A 17,121-nucleotide genomic window follows, 5' to 3' on the forward strand; every position below is an offset into this window, starting at 1 on the left:
GCAGAACTGGGACTTGCACAACCTCTGTGCTGCTGGGACAGGAGAAGAGTTAAAGCTGCACAAACCACCCTGACAATTCCCAATTTGGAAACTTCAAAGCACCAACAAGTGTTTCCTTAGTTGACTCCAGTGTTTCACCAGACCTGAGGTGAATCCTTGAAGTCTTGGTCCCATAACAGGCAGCGCTTTGGGCCTCAGTTTTCAAACAGCACCCCAGGTTTTTACCTCAAATAATGCAGCTGTTGTCTTATAACAGCAACTACTCCTTCACTACGAGTTTGAAGATGTTTGTTCAACTTGAATTAACCCTTAACTCATTTACAAGCAGCTTTTTAATGCTGGCTAAAAGAACTCAGCCTTGATGTGTGTCAAACTGGCTGCCCTCTGTACTAGCCCAACACATGATTATTTTATTAAGTCATCAGTACCCTGTTCAACTTTCACTTCCATAAAACAGGGAGATTTTCAGAACAGTCTTCAATTGGTCCCAGAGTGCCAGTCTCAAGATAATTCAGTGTACAATGAGGTTAAACACTGCTCAGCTCACTGCCAGCAGCAGCACATCCTGCAGCTCCTAAAGCACGTTTCTACCACGAGATATACTGAGAACAAGGTGAGTTTTAGCAAACTTTTTCTTTACTAAAGTCTCTTGTTATAAATTACACAAATAACTTTATAAACAAATCCCCCCCCGCTTGCATTTTGTTTAAAGTAATAACTTTATATCATACAAATAAAGAAATTTCAAGTATGAAAAGTGCATTATTGCAATAATACCTCTTTGCAAGTCCAAAAATCTTGGTTTAGAATAAAACTGTAAAGTGTAAAAAAGGAGTAAAACAATCAGTGCCATCTATTCATTCAAGAAGTCCAACATCTTAAAAATGATGCTTAGTGTGTTGCAGAGGCAGATTTACATCTGAAAGCAACATGTAATTGAAAAGAAGCAATGTGTGTTCATTGTTTTGCATTATTAAGTCATTTTTTTTCCCCTAGTTTTCTTCACCTTTCTTGGCAGGAATTCATAATACAAACAGTGCTTGTCCTCAGCTCTCATCCATTCTGTGCTGCTGCCACTTGCATGGTTCCAAGTTCTTCATCCTCCTCGTGCATCCTCTTTAAACTTCCTGCAAAAGGGAGAAGGGGGAAGTTCAGTCATTGGAGAACAGAATATTTAAGCATACTGAAGTCTGGACACAGCTTGCACACCTACTGCAGCCATCCCAATTTATTCTGCTCCCAAAGGTTTACTTAGGGGAGTGTAAAAATCATCTCACACACGACAGGAGGGGCTTCTCACCTGTATTCCCAGGTGGAACCGAGAGGGATCTCTCCAGCTGCAGTGGTGACATCATCTGGATGGTTAATTTTGCTAGATAGATGGCTTCATATTCCTGAAAAAGTTGAAAAATGCATAATGCAATTAGCAATTAATTTGGCATGATGCTTTGTAAGGATGAGGAGGATGAATTCAGAGAGTTCACCAGGATGGAAAGTATTTTATAACATGGCACAGATTTCAGAGAAGGAGAATCTTTTGTTGCTTTGCCACGAATGACAAAAACCATCAAGGAAGACAGAGCTAAAGAAAACTTCGGGGATGACTTAAAAAAATGGCTTTAAGGAACACACAAAACCTGGGAGATACTCAATCATCTCGCTGCCAGCCCTCAGCAGAGACACTGCAAATCTCTGTCAACGCGCTGTCTGCCCGCCAGACTCTTGGAATATGACAAAGCAACTCCAGGATTCTGCTATTTCCCGCCTCAGACTTGTGAATCTCCCCAGCTCTGAGTGCCAGTGCCGAGCAGCATCACTGGTAGGTGCCACAATTCACTTGGCAGCTCCCTCAGCCACCAGCAAAGAGGTTTCAGAGCCTCTTAATCACTGCACACACCAGGGGTTTTATTTCTCCTTCACTCCTGGATTTTCTGTGTCTAAAGCTTCAGTCCCAGGAGCTGGGGTGCCCACTCATCTTCCTGCCAAGCCCTGCTACAGCTCCTGACATTCAGCTGTTAGTAAATGTGAAGTCTAAGTAGAAATGTCTGTCTGGTAGGAAAATGATCTGTTAAATGGCTTTTGAGTTATTATCAGAAAAAAAAAAAACAACCAGTCACCTGAAGTTGATGGACAAATCCAGCATTAGGATTAATACAGAATCTTCTTTCTTGGACATAAGTAAATGCATCCCTTAAAAGGAGAAGGAGAGAGAAAACACTTCAGTGGAAAACAGACTATACAAAAGTTTGTGGTTTGAGTCTTCCTTCAGATTATCAGTTCCTAGGAACTACAGAACCTCTAAACCCTCCAAAAGACTGGTTTTACAACAAAACAGGAGGCAGTAGGTGTAAAATGCTGTTTGCCCAGCCCAGTCCTCAGCTGGATTTCCTGCTCAACACAGTGCTTAGAACAGCCCTTGGGGCCTCTCCCATAGTTTTACATCCATGGATATAAGGCTGCTGTCCCACTTCCATTAGCAGCAGGTCCCTACTTCTTTAAAAAAAAAAAAAAGAAGGATTTAAACACACCTGCAGTGAAGTGAAATGGAATAATCAGCCCCTTGTAAAGTCCTCACTCACCAGGCAGTGTCACCTACTGAGACTGAGTGAACACAACTGTTTGTGCTCCCTCCAAAGTGATTATTCACTTACCCCCCCTTGAATTAAAGCACAAATACCTGTTCTTACCTGTACTTCACCCCAAATGTCTCCATTATGTATGCAATAACTAAGGCAGCACTGAAAAGAAACGAACAGAAATCAGTAAAATATATTTTAACAGTTTATAAAAATATTCCTAAGCAGGATGGAGAGTTTCCTACCTTCTAGAAATCCCTGCATTTCCATGGACAAGAACTTTTCCTGAGAAGGAAAAACAAAACAAAACAAAACAACAAAACCAATCAACTATAGTTGTATAAACTGAATAAAATTCTTGGAAATGTAGTTTTTACTTGTTATGGAGAACTAGGAAGCTCAAGGGTAACAGGTGTGTCTTAGTTCACTCTGGGTTACTAACTATGCTCTGTCCTGGGATACAGAAACAGGGATTCCTGCTCCTCTGAGGGATGGAATCTGCCCTCCAGGACCACAGTGCAAATTTAAGGTCCTACATTAGAGAAGGGACAAAAAAACCTCATGCAGAGAACACGTTTAAAGTGAAAAAAAGACCCCTCATGCAGAGAACATGTTTAAAGTGAAAAAAAAAAAAAGAGGTTCATTTTCCAGTCAAAGACAAAAGGAAAGAACACTTTGCTCTGAACTTGTACAACAAAGTTCAAATCAAGTATAATAAACCCCCAAATTTAAGAAAACCTCATAATTAAGATCCTCTAACACATACCACTAATTAATTTTAAAGCTTTGACAATGTCTTAGTAGATGAAGGAAAGAAGTTAGTATGATTTTACCTCCACTTTGTAAACTTCCATCAATAAACTCTTTAGTCTAAAAAGAAAATAAAAAATGAGTCAAATTTTCACATTATTTTAAAAGCAAGTAGCAGTAACACCTGAATTTTGGTAGAATTTTTGTATCAGTCTTACAATGCACCAACTGGACATTTGCATTTCTTTTGTACTTTTAATTATCCATAAAATTGTCAGTGAAAAATTAGGTTTTTAGGTGGAAGAAGGAACAAAATGCTTTTGCTCTGTTGCAAACTAAATTAAAATAGAGAGGAAAACCCCATAGCTCTAAATCAAGGGTTTATTCTATTGCCAAATATCAGCATGTAACTGTTTAACTTGATGTTACTTTTTAATTCCTCTGCAGTAACATGTTTCAAGGTGCTGTAAGACTCAGTTACAACACCCAGCTACTGTTTTGAATTTGAGTTTGGATTTGATACAAGAGATGTAAATCCTCCTGGGCTCAAAATAAAAGCTTCCCAAAGGTCAAGGTCCCCAGGATTCCCCCATTTCTTTGTTTTGAGACCAGTCCTTTTCAGTTTTATTCCCTTTTTTTGGAGACCATAGCAAGGCAAAGCTCTTACAACTCCGTCTCCACACTTGTAAAAAGGAGTTAATTACACTTATTAAAGTGTCACTTAAGAGCTGGCAGCACTTCCAGGTGCCTCAGGCTGGGTATCCCAAATTTGAAACTGCTGCCTGTTAGTCCAGAAAACTCTTTCTGGGCAACTCCATCCCAAACAAACACTCACCATAGGGAAAAATCGTATTATATTCTCAACTGGATTATCTGCAATATCCAAGACTAAATACCTGCAATGAGAACAGCTGCTGTGAGTAAACAACAACACTGAGTAGCTACTACTGGTACAGCCCCCCAGTTACTCACACCTGCAGGAGGATCCCAGCACTTCCCTCCTGGCTTTGCTTCCTGATCTGAGCTCCAGAAATCCTACAATTAAGGAAAACTCTGGGGCTCTCCTTGTGAGGAGGGAAGTGAGGAACCTTCTGTGACATCCCCTGACAGAATCACCTCTGAGAACCATCAACTTTAAGCCTGAAGTTGCTGCAAACTAACGGATAATTCTCATTTCAGGCTCATCTGGAGTTCAGCAGGACAGACGAACTTCATGGGTTGGATTTAAAGTCTTTCTGCACCTCAGCACATTTTTCAAATGGTTCTGACACCATGAAAATATTTGGAAAGAACACCCACACACACCCAAAAAAAAAAAAAGGAATCTGGATGGTTTCTCACCTAAATAACTGTTGGAAGTTTGGTTTAATAAAATTTGCTTCAATGTTTTGCCGTATGCATATTACATGGGTTATTCCATGTTTCTGAAGGATAGGTAGCTGTGGGAAGAGAAAAATAACATCTTTTTGAAATTACAGATCCATCTATTACACAGTAATAAAAAGAAAAGGTTATACTTAATAACTATATGTAGTTATATATATAAAAAATAAGGATATAATATATATATTTAATAACCATGCACAATAGGGCTATATCATGTCCTCAAAGAAAATCAGAGCTGGTTTTCTAGAATTTAGGGTGAAAATTGGTGTCTTTCAAAAGGAGAAAGCATTCCTAACAATGCCAAAAAGATCAGGCATTAAGGGAGGCATTCAAGGAACTTGTTTGTCTCTGCCCACCTCTCACTTCGCCTGACATTGCAAGTCCCTACACGAGGGAGGAATTTCCAGCCAGCACTGGATTCTTGCTGGAATGAGACCATGGAAATAAGATCATTTAAAGTATGAGGCAAGTTTGCAGAGCCAAGCTGTGCCTTAGCAGTGCTTGATTTTATTGGAGATTTAATTGTCCTTGTCTTACTCCGTGTGTGTGAGTGCCCAGCTCTGATTTGTGTTGCAACACTTTAACGAAGGAAATAAATTGCCTGGTCTGAAATGGTCTCAAACTGTTTAAATTTTCAAACACTTATATTAAATTTTAACTACAAGACTCAATTTCCATACAAATAGCTCAGACCATCCCATATTCCTTCTGCTCTGGGATCTTCCATGTTCCAGCTGAGGGCTGCAACCAAATTTACCCCTCTGTGGATACACCTGAACACAAACCCACAGCAACAAATCACCACAGCAAAGAGAGAATATTCTGGGAGAGAATATTCTGAAAAATCATACCTTGCTTTTCATAGCTGAAGAATATGGGCCTAAAAATAACCCAGGTAAAATTTCCTAGGAGGAAGAACAGACATTTAATACCAGCTCCCAATGATGTGAAATAACTCATTTTGCTCACCTCGGAGCACGGCCGTGGAAACAAATCATTTACATTTTAGGGAGAGGTGTGTTATTGATAAGAGGACAAGGGGAAAAAAAAAAATAGTCAGTTTGGCAGGATAAAAGAAACATGATCTTCGTGCAGGAGATCTTGTTTTGGAACTGGAATCAAGCCCTTTATTGGGACCGAGTTCCAGGTTGATTACGGCATCTCAGCCAGCCCCAGATCAAGTGAAGGGAACTCTAACTTGGGATATAATCCTGTCTTGGAATTCATTCCAAATCACCCTCATGGAAAGAGAGGCACACGTGGAAATTCTTCTACCTCTGTGTCCCAGTAGTGGGAAAACATTGGTTTTTAACTGTTTATCCCATTGATTTGTAACCATTTATTTAGTTGTATAGGCTTTATCCTGTGTAAAGATTTGGCTGATAGATGGAAGGAACACTTTAATTTTCCATCCTCCTGGAGAACACTTCCAAGCAAATTTAAGTCAGAAAGCAAAGCTCTGATACGTTTTTAGCAATCATCTAAAAACATTTAGAATGACAAAACTGTAATATTTGGGGGATTATGAAAAAAAAAAGGACAAAATTAATTTATTTTTAGTACTTGCACAACAGAAATCCAGGCATATCTGCATTCCAAGCTGGCAAATCCTCACATTAATTAACTAATTAATTCTGTCTCCTGTGGTGCTGACTGATTTGATACCAGCTCTTTTTTTTTTTCCCCCCCTCACTGAATGCTCCATGTTTTTTGCCTCAAATGGTAAATGGAAGTGTCATACCTGCATCTCTCTCCTCATGGGATAGGTCCAATCCTTGAAAAATAAAATAAAAAACAATTACACATACACAAAATATCCTGGCAGAGATCTGTACATGTTGCAGACAATCAATATTACTGTGCAAATTAGCCTTTATGACTGAACCACTGTTTGCTCACGGGGAAAAAAAGAAAAAAGCTTTAGAACATTCTGTATTAGTCACAGAAATAAATAAAAAAAAAATTCCTTTGCCTGGTACATTCCTGTAGCCACTGGAAAAACAGAGGATAACAAGAAGGGCAGGTACCTCCCTTAAAATCCATACTGCCTCACCTAATACACTCCAACTGCCTTCACTGGGAATATTCAGGATTTGGCTTTAACAATTCCAAAATTTGAGTGCATTCTACTTTTGCCCATCCGACAGTTACACTGGGAAGGATCCTGACACAACAAACACCAATCCTCCCTGTTGGTTAATTCACAGCTCCCACAAAACCCCAGACCCTCACGTTTGTGAGGGTTCTCCCCCCATTCCCAGCTATTTACAATCCATCAGAACTCCCAGAGCAAATGCCAGGATCAACATTCCCAGCCTTTGCTCCATTTTAGCACTGCCAAAGCTGAACAGAAAAATGCTCAGGAAGAGTCTATTCCTGTCTTTCCCTCCCTATAATTCCCACTGTCCTCTATTCTTTGACTCTCACACCCCAAGGAGTTGTAGCTGAGATCCCAGTTATCAGTTGGAGGGGAAAAAAAGAGAATGGTCCCACAAATCAAATACTGAATACATTTATTCACATAATTTTACTGTTGATTCACACACAACCAGCAGCCAGGAGAAAACTTCCCCTATGCTATGTTCCAATGTCCTCAAAACCACGGGAAAACTAAGCCCTAAATATTCCAGCTGTGAAGTGAGGTCAGGATTACACCAGGGAAATCCCTTGAACCTGAGCACCTCCTCTTGTACCAGGAGCATCAATTTCCCATTAAACCTCTTTTTCCCAATACAATAAAAACCCAGTGCTTCCCTCAGACACCCCCATGGTGAACAGGGAGGATTTTCTAGCTCTTGGTCGTGGAATTAGAAAGGATTTTAGTATCAGTGAAATTATTCTGGAAAATACTTGGATTGAATCTGGGACAGCTTTTCTGAGAAAGCAAACAAACACTGAGCCACTCAAAACAATCCTTTGGACACCACCTAAAGTGGTAGCACAAACAGGGAAATAAAATGCACTGAAATGGGTTTTGCTAAAGACACAGAAGTAGCTAAATTACTTCTGCATGTTCCAGCTGGAATAATAAAAGCTCCTGGAAGCAGAAAAGTAAAAATGCTGTGACAGAAGATGGTATTTTCAGAACTGTATCCTTTGAAGGTTGACCTGAGAGTGTTTAGCATAACCCTGTTGTCTCATTGCAGATACAAAAGCATCGTTCACTCCTCAAAAAGCAAAGAAAACCCATTTTTGTCCAAAAATAAAAGCAACACTAAGAGCAATAAAAAAGTCTGAGAAGCTTATGCTGCGCTCCAGGACTACACACGAGCACTTAAGTGGGGTTATTGCTCTGTTTGTAGAATTTAAAAGTCTTAATTTGGAGCATAATGAAAAGACAAATTCATGTCCCCTTTGGCTGAGGGGACTTAACAAACACAAGGCAAATATTCCTTTCAGATGCTTTAGAAGCAGGAATTTGTTAGTCCCAACAGCTGCCAACTCTGCAAAAGCAGGTAAGAACTGAGTGCAAAGGGCCTCAACCCCAAAATACAGCACAGACGTTCTGAACAAGGCAAATGAAATGTCTGTGCAGGTCCCAGCCATCGGTCTTTGGTGTTCTTCAAGAAGGCAAAAAAAGATACAGTTACCAATGGGATTTAGGCTGCAAAATAAGTATCTGAGAGATGGTGTTGAAAGAAAACATTTAATCTGAGGCAAGTACACAAACTACTGAAAGAGTGATTGTGGTGGTTGCTGACAGCCCTTCAAGGCTTTTGAACCCAACAATGCCAGATTATTCAAATGCTATGCAAGATTATGTAAAAAACCCAACCTATTAATGGAGAGTGAACCCCAGCAGAGGCTTCATTTTAAGGAATTCATTCATCAACCCTGTTTTCCGCCCTGTCTGACAAATAACAGCTGAAAGTTTCCCTTTTTTGCAGACCAAACGCAAGGATTCTGCAAAGAAAACAACTGATGATGTCAGAGATGGAGAGAGGAACAGCATTCCTTGGTGCTGAGGATTTGGGAGGTTCTCTAGAACAAGGGGCAACTGGAAGACAAATTCATCAACACTTGCAAGACACTGAAGAGAAGGAATGCAAAAAATAACCCCCACAACCCCAAGGTTTTACAGAGGAGCCACTCACCTCTGACTTATCTCCCCAAACTAGACTGGGATTCACTGGTGGACAAGTGCAAGAGATGCCTGAGCTGTAATTACCTTAATTATCTGCTGTAATTTGTATTTGCACAAATGAAATTCCAGGGGCCCTCTAAATTCAATTCCTGTCCCAGAATGGAGTGACTGGCAAGAGAAAAGGGAATAAAGAACATCTCAAAGCCCTCCCTTCCCCTTCCAAAGCCGACCTCCAGCTGAAATAAATTGAAGATATCAATTAACAGGTAAGACTTGTCAACACTACAAAGAGTTTCTTGGCATCCAATATCCAAACTGCATCAACAATAGCTCTGCCAACACTTATTTTGTCCATATTTTGCCCCAGCCACACCTGGTTTTCCTCAGAACAGTTCAACAGCAAAAAACGACACCTTCCAATGGCACGTGGACTTTTTTTTCCCCTGAAAGAGCGACCTTGGCTGGGACTTCACATAAAATTGACATTATGAATTTTTTAATTAGTTGAACAGCCCTGACACTGAGATCCCCACGAAAGCAAAGACTGGGGGTTTTTGAACACAGCACACAGCTGTACCTCATGCAACGTGCATGTGCCTCTCCAGAAGGAATGCAGAGCAGGGGATCCACGTGACGGGGCTTAACTGGTCCCTGACTGACAGTTCAAGTCTGCAGACCCGTCTGATTTTCCCACATAAAAGGCACATCCCCGGTCTTTGTCAAAGCTGAGCTTTGGCTGAAAGGCAATCCCAGCTCTGCCCTCGCCTTGGGATGGTTTAAACTCCTGCTGCCTTATAATTAGCAGAGCCTGCAAACCACAGACTGGCCCAGATGAAGGGAGAAGCTCTCAAAGGTGCTGAAAATCACACCAGGAAAATAAATCTGATCATTTGTTAAAGGAGGATGACATTAGAAGTGTCTTTCCCAGAGTTTCACCGCTGCCTCTTACCTGCTCAGCATCACCCACCACCCGAATGACTCTCCCTCTTCCCAGACCTCAAATCCTTTGGAAAAGCTGCACACAGCTCCCAGTAAAACCTTCCTGACCGCTCCAGGTGACCCTTTTCCAACGCTCAGCTCTTTTGTTGTTGATTTACAGCATCACTTCCCTCCCCACACAGATTTCTCTTCCCATCACAATCCATCCCAGCCAGGACTTCTGCATGACTGACACCTCAAAAACCCAGGGCTGCCAGAATCCTCCTGCCTGAATCTGTTCCCCTGCCTGCCCAAACGTTCACAGGGGCTGTAACACTCCAGGTCTCTGCTCCCAAACCTGCTACAACGTTGTGAAGTGGAAGCTGCAGAAACTGTTACAGGGCTGCTCCAATTCCTTCATCCATCCTGGGCAAATCCTGGCTCCAACTTTGTGCCACCGTACAGGAAATTCAAATTACAGCCTGACGGTGTCGTATCACAAAAGTCAGAGGGCAGGATTGGATCAACTGCCAGCACCATTATCATCCCCCTTCACAGGATCCAGCTTGGATTGTGGGTGGGTCCTGATCCCAAAGCTTTGTGCTGAATTCCCAGGCAGCTTTAAGTGTAATTCATACAGTGAAATAAAATCTCGGGTTTGAAAGAATTTTAGACAATATTTAAAAAACCCTCCCAGCTGATACAGGAGAGGAAGAGGGGATGTTATCATTAAGGACCTGCACAAAACCAGAGTTAAATCAAGGCCTTTGTAAAACAGACCAAACACTGCCAAAAGAAACCTTGAAATACTAAAGCAGCAGTAGAACATATTCATTTGCCATCTTTTAATAAGCAGACAAACTAAATGAAGTACTGAAATCACATTCAAGAAAAATATTTGAGTATTACTGAAACCTGTCACCTCTCTCACTGAAGGGTGGTACTTAAGGGCCTCAAAACGAGCTGCAAACAAGAGTGAAATGAAAGGTTGTGTCTTCAGTTTTGATCATGCTTCATGCTGTTGGACAGTTACATTCATTAAAAAAAAAGCTTTGAACTGAAATAGGTATTTTTTTAATACATGCTGAATAATTTCAGCTGGAAGGAACCTACGACAATTTGACCACTGCAGGGATATATAAATATATAATTTTTTTTTTCCAGGTAGAAATCCTGGTGCAAGTGTATAAAATATACAAAATTAAACCCAATTTTTTTGGTTCCCCCAAGGTTTGGGCATGGCACTAACATGACCAGAGCTTAAGGAGGTTAAATTAAGGAAGGCTTGGACTGCACTGCTATCCCAAAACTGGCTAAAGGCTGGTTAAAGCACCTTGATAAAGAGTGAGGTGACATTACAACCCTTGCATAGCTGTTTAATTCAAAGGTCACCACACTCAGGAAATGATCCAGGGATTGAGACAGTGTTTTACAGGGAATTCCGTGTATTTCTCAAGAGTGCTCAGACAATGGGAAGCCCTCATCCTACAGATTTTTGCTATTGAAAATACAAAGGAATACAAAAGCAGGAAGGTGGAGAGGGACAACAACAGCAGGTGGGAATGACAGAGGAAGGAAAAAGGGGACAACAGGAAAAGAAAGGTTATTTTAACAGAGGGAAACGCAAGCCATGGAAAAGGATAAAAGGTAAAACTAAAGAAAAGTAGAAATGGAAAGCAGAAACATCAGTGATTCTTATTTGTAACACTGGCCCAAAAGACACCTCTGCTGGCTCCTTAAATACCATCAGCACACAGGACCAGCAGCACTGGCTTCTATTAGAGCACAAAGATAAATTAAAAATAAACAATAAAACAGAATTCTTCGGAAGCACAAAGCCAAGGGCCAGGAGTGCCACACTCATGTAGACTATCAGGGTTGTTTATGATGGTGCAAGAATGTCCTTCTCATGCCCCTCCTCGTTCTAACTGTGAGTGGGGCTGTGCTGAGGCAGATAAGTCCCTTTACAACCCTCATTTAGATAAAACAGCTCCAAATATCCTTTAACTCCCCAGCCCTACAAACTGATCCACTGGGGATCCCCGAGCACTTCCCAAGGATCCAAGGCACAAGTTAATCACCACTGACAAACTTCAGAGCACTTTTTTTTGCTCCATGTGGAGCAGTCTGAGAGCATCCCACGGAGCTGTGATCAAAACCTGCCACCCCATTTACATCCCCCCAGCACAACACAGCCTTTTTTCCCTCCATTTTTTTTGGGCTCTAGCACGTGGGCAAGCAAAATAATTCTAATGATACAGCTTCCTACTTGTTTTTAAAGAGTCTGCAGAGGAGGGGAATCGCTGTGTTTGAGGGGGTTATCTGTGTTTCCTATCAAAAGTAAGAGTAAAAAAAAAAAAAAGTTGAAGAAATTGGTCCAACTTTAAAACGAACGCAACCCAAGTAAAAAAAAAAACAGCCAAAAATACTCAGCATTTCAGACTAAATATAGCTGTCAAAAATGTAAGTGCCTTTAAAAAAAAAACCCCATGTGCTAAAGAGAGCTCAGTTTTTATGCATAATAAAAAGGGAAATATGGCTGCTTAGTCAACAAGCTGCTAATTTAATTACAAAAACCCATGGAGAGTCCTAAAAAAATCCTAAATACATCAAGAATATGACTTTGCTCAGCCTGCTTGCAAGCAAATATGCTAATTTTTTAGCAAAGAAATAAAATGGTAATTGCTGATGTGTTTCCATTATATGTATGCCAGTTCTTTTTTTTTTGTTTAAAATTCAATGGGAAAATAATTTCCATTAAATTCCTTGAATTACTCTAGTCCTTAGTGATCATCTTTCCAGAAGTGTTAAGATGTCTCAGTACTAATAAGCCAACATGCAATAATTGCTATTAATCTGACCTTCTTTTAACAAGTTTTTAGACATACATGGTTATACTGGTGGGGAAAAAAGACCCTCAGCACTTCTAAATTTAAGAAAGTTTGAGATCTTATCTTGGAAAATGTGCTGGTTTTAGAAAAAGATATAAAAATCTAAGCTCAGAAGTGTTTCCATGCCACATGTGATCACCATTACTCACAAGACTTCGACAAATTCACTATCACCAGCCTGTAAAAGAACACACAGTTTGCAGACATTCCTGGTATATCCCAGAAAAGCTTGGCAAGAATGAGGAGTTATGGGGTTTTCAGATATTTCTCAATCTCCAAAAAGCACCAAGAGCCAAGTGGCTTAAACATCCAGCAATCTGTAACACCACGTATGGATTAGGGACAGGACAAACAACATCCAGGCTGGAAAACTGACCTATTTATCCAGAGCACATCCCTGCAGCCTGCCTGAGTCAGCCCAGGCTACTCTCACCCCTCACCACTTTCCCATGTGCCAGGAAAGAGTGTGATGCTGTGCAGTCAACCAGATCACAAAGTGATTTGGCCTTTTTTTTTGAATTATTATTATTATTATTATTTAAGCTCTCACGTGGTTACAAGTGCCAGCAGGGAGAAGGGAGCTGGGGGTGGCAGCTGGATTGACTTAAAGAGGTGACAAAGTTGCACTTACTCCTTCCTGAGCAGCAGGAAGTCAACCAGGGATTCCCCGTGTTCTCCCTCCTCCCCTTCCCAATATCTTGAAATCAAATCTGCCAGGCCAGCGTTCAGCCACTCACCACCAGCCTCCTGAACTAACATCAGGGATTACTCCTCACAAAAGGGCTTCCTCACTGCCACGCACGGGAGATGATCTTCAGCTTTCCATGGAAAGCTACATTTTGAGGGCAGAATGATTTCAGTTTGCTTTTCCAAAGCGTTCTCTTAAGGATTAGGCTGAAGTCTCTCACACTTTGCTTTTAACAAGTTAACTCCACGAGAACTTCGACGTCCTCCATCGGCTTTAACCTTTCCTCAAACATTCCAACTGTAATTACCTTGTATTTAGATCTTGTCATTTCCCTAAATGATCTTCTATTTAGACCTAGCCAGACACGAAAGTAACACGTTGAAAAGGAGTTACAGCTTTTAAAAGCAGTCCTTGAAACTCCCTACTATGTGAAATTCTAACACACTATCGCGTGTATTATATGTATATATCACACATCATATTATTGAGAGATAAAGCATGAAAAAGAACCAAAGAACAAAAGATGCTCTGAAGGACATTGTATTATAATCTCAGTTTTCATCAGACCGGCAGTGACCTCTGTTTTTATTCTTATTTTAACCACACACTCCTCTTTAGCCATTCTAGATACAAACATCCGAGATAAGAAGCCACCCAGGCTAATTTAGTTAACCATTCTCAGACATAACTATGCATAACGCGATTGGTTTCTCCAGAAAAATAAAATTTATTTTAAAACAAACAAATTATAGACCCCACAGGGTGGCACGTGATTTGCGTGGAGACACAAAGTGATTACAACTTTGTGAAAACAATCGGGATGACTTGTAAACTTGTGATCTCGACAACAAAAACAGAACAAAAAAGAGTCACTTACATATTTGGGTAATTTACCACAACAACACAGAACAGTGTTGTTAAAACAGAAATAAATGATGTTTATGAAATACACAGCGATCTATAGACGCCTGAAGAGCTCAGATACTCGCCAGGCTGTGACATTTTGCATTAAATATCTGAGGCCACCGAAGGGGGGACACTCGGGGCTGTTTGTGACACACAAAAACACCACCAGTGCCCAGGGTCAGAGCCGGGGACTCGGGCCAAGTTCAGAAATCAGACACCGCGCTGACCCCGCTGCTGTGACACCGCACAGGGCACAGCTCAGCCCGGGCACACACCACCACCTGTCCTAGTCCACAGAGAGCTCTTGGCTCTGGAACACCCTGAAAATACCTCCCTGGTGGGCTCACCAGAGCGGCAGATTGTTCCTGGAGGAGCAAAGAGTCCGCGGGCACCGAGTGCTTGGAAGGGACACGCAGGTACCCACCGCACATGGGGCGAGGGAGGACAGGGCTGGTGCCCATACAAAGGGAGAGGGACACGCAGGGGGAAGTAAAGGGCGGTTAACAGGAAAGCTGGGACACACCGGACACAGAGGAGGGGATATAAAAACGAGGAGGGGCCGCTACGGGAGGGCAAAAGCCAAGGGAGATGAACCAGGGGGGCTCCGCTCCCTGCATGTGAGGGTGGGGAGGCCCCGGCACAGGGTGCCCACAGAGGCTGTGGCTGCCCCTGGATGCCTGGAAATGTCCAAGGCCAGGCTGGACGGGGCTTGGAGCGGCCTGGGATAGGGAGAGGTTTCCAGGCGGGGAAAGGCCGGAGGCACCCGGGAGGGCGGTCTGAGAGAGGAACAGGGGGAGCAGAGCACAGCAGGGACGAGGGAGGGAGGATGCGCTCGGTGCTCCCGGGGGGTGTCACCAGCACAGCGAGGGACACGGACCCGCGAGGCCTGCGATGGATCCCAGCGGGAATCCCGCGGGAAGGGGTGCGGGAGGCACCGCAGGGCGGGCAGGGCTGTGAGGGGAACCCCCGGCGGGGGATGGAGTGCTCGGGGCGGGCGGGGTGGGGGGCCGGCAGCGGAGCTCCCGCTCACCTCAGAGTCCTCTTTGGCCTGCGGCAGCGCGGGGAAGGCCGGCTTGGCGAGCTCCATGGCCGGGCGCTGTCCGGGCGGGGCAGGACCCGGGGCAGGGCGGTTATTTGGGCAGCGGGACCGCGGGCTCCGGCTCGGGAGCGGCAGGAGATGGAGGCGGCGGCGGAGGAGGCGGCGGCGGCGGCGCGCTCAGCCGCTCGCGCCCGGCCGCCATGCTGCTGCTGCTGCTGCCGCCTCTTCTTCCCTCCTCCTCCTCCTCCTCCCGTCCGCCCGCCCCCGGGCCCTGCTCCAGCGGCGCCCGCGCCCCGCTCCGCCCTCAGCGCTCTGCCCTCCCCTCACGGGCGGGCGCCGCCCCGGTTCCTTTCGTTAACCCCCTCGCGGCCCCCGAATATCGCGTTCATTAACCCCAAAATGTCGGCGAGGGGCGCTCGGCCCGTTAACGGCCGTGAGGGTCCGGCTCCCCACACGTCGCGGCCATTAGCGCTCCCTGGTCGCCGTGGCCCGGCATTCCCGTGGGATCGTTCTCACGCGCCCGCTTCCCTTCTGGCGAGGGGGCACTCGCCCTGTCCCCCATCGGGATGACGCTGCTGCCTCAAATTTTAGCTGCCAGTGCAAAGGGGGTCACCTACAATCAGGTCCTGTTTTCTGGCTAATGCCCGCAGATACATCGGTGTTGGGGCAGGAACCTGCTTTTCTGCTTTTTGGGGTTCCCCGGTCCCATGCTCTGCTTGGAATCTAAATATGTGGAAGAAATTCAGCCGGGAGAAGGCTCCGGGGAGACCTCAGAGCCCCTTCCAACGTCTAAAAGGGCTCCAAGAGAGCTGGAGAGGGACTTGGGATAAGGGCATGGAGGGACAGGATAAAGGGGAATGGCTTCCCACTGCCAGAGGGCAGGGATAGATGGGATATTGGGAAGGAATTCCTGTCTGGGAGGATGAGGAGGCCCTGGCACAGGTTGCCCAGAGAAGCTCTGGCTGCCCCTGGATCCCTGGAACTGTTCCCATCCAGGTTGGACGGGGCTTGGAGCAATGTGGCCTAGGAGAAGGTGTCCCTGCCCGTGGCAGGAGGTTGGAATGAGATGAACTTTAAGGCTCCTTCCAACCCAAACCATTCCATGATTCTACGAGACTTCACTTTAGGCTACAGTTTTCCATTCCTGCATTCTTTATTGAACCAAAAACCTGTACTGGTATCACTGGAATTTCTAAGGGAAGCTTAGTCAAGCAAGCAAAGTCAATGGGTTGCTTGCCTAAATAAAACTGGAAGGGCCCTTTTGAAAATCCTTGCACTGGAATTTCGGGCACACCAGAAATAAAAACTGAAACTCTTCTGCTTTTACTACATGAAACCTTGAGAAATCTTCAACAATCACATTTCATCAAACGTTCCTTCAGCACTGCAATTTCCTTCCAGTGAAAGATGAAGAAGGAAACGGAGGAGGAAGCAATGGGAAAACTGCAGCTCCCACTTCCAACTGGTGCCAGGAGCAGGATCAGGGATGTGTGTTTGTAACCTTATATTGTGGCCCGAACTTCAAAAATGAGCTACAACCACTCCCAGAGCTCCAGGAAAGAGTTTTTCCTCCTCCAAGGTAATGCCAGAGGCTCACCTTGCTGTTTCCATCACTGCAGTGCTCAGAAATGGACTTTTATTTCATTTTCTCATTGTTCCAAGCACTCTGGCTGTACGAGCTGCACTCAAAAGGGTGTTATGGCAAAACTAAAACAGAGATTTGCATCTTTACGCTCCTGACACGGCCAACAATAGGAAGTTGCTACCCAGAAATAAAGGTGTGTAACAACCATTAGCCAATTAAACAGGGAAATACTGTTGCCTGTCCTGTTGTAACTGTTCTACACCTCACACTACCTGTTTAGTCTCAGTGATGGGAAAGG

At 43.8% G+C, this 17,121-nt stretch overlaps 1 protein-coding gene and 1 long non-coding RNA gene across 2 annotated transcripts; one reads left to right on the forward strand and one right to left on the reverse strand.

The window, feature by feature from the left end:
* Nucleotides 1–780: 780 nt before the first annotated feature.
* Nucleotides 781–15,411, reverse strand: STYX (serine/threonine/tyrosine interacting protein). Its single transcript, XM_017825470.1, has 11 exons — nucleotides 15,230–15,411; nucleotides 6,454–6,486; nucleotides 5,564–5,617; nucleotides 4,668–4,765; nucleotides 4,162–4,222; nucleotides 3,410–3,446; nucleotides 2,822–2,861; nucleotides 2,688–2,738; nucleotides 2,118–2,190; nucleotides 1,301–1,394; nucleotides 781–1,127 (listed from the first exon to the last, which is right to left on the reverse strand). Exons 1-11 carry the CDS (start codon nucleotides 15,284–15,286, stop codon nucleotides 1,054–1,056), a joined length of 672 nt encoding a protein of 223 aa, XP_017680959.1. The 5' UTR covers nucleotides 15,287–15,411; the 3' UTR covers nucleotides 781–1,053.
* Nucleotides 1,393–4,646, forward strand: LOC108502490. The gene is made up of 2 exons (XR_001876498.1): nucleotides 1,393–1,819; nucleotides 4,506–4,646. It is a non-coding gene; the product is annotated as an uncharacterized LOC108502490 (long non-coding RNA).
* Nucleotides 15,412–17,121: the final 1,710 nt, after the last annotated feature.

Source organism: Lepidothrix coronata, unplaced genomic scaffold, assembly GCF_001604755.1.
Source record: "Lepidothrix coronata isolate B3197 unplaced genomic scaffold, Lepidothrix_coronata-1.0 Scaffold119, whole genome shotgun sequence".
Lineage (NCBI taxonomy): Eukaryota > Metazoa > Chordata > Aves > Passeriformes > Pipridae > Lepidothrix > Lepidothrix coronata.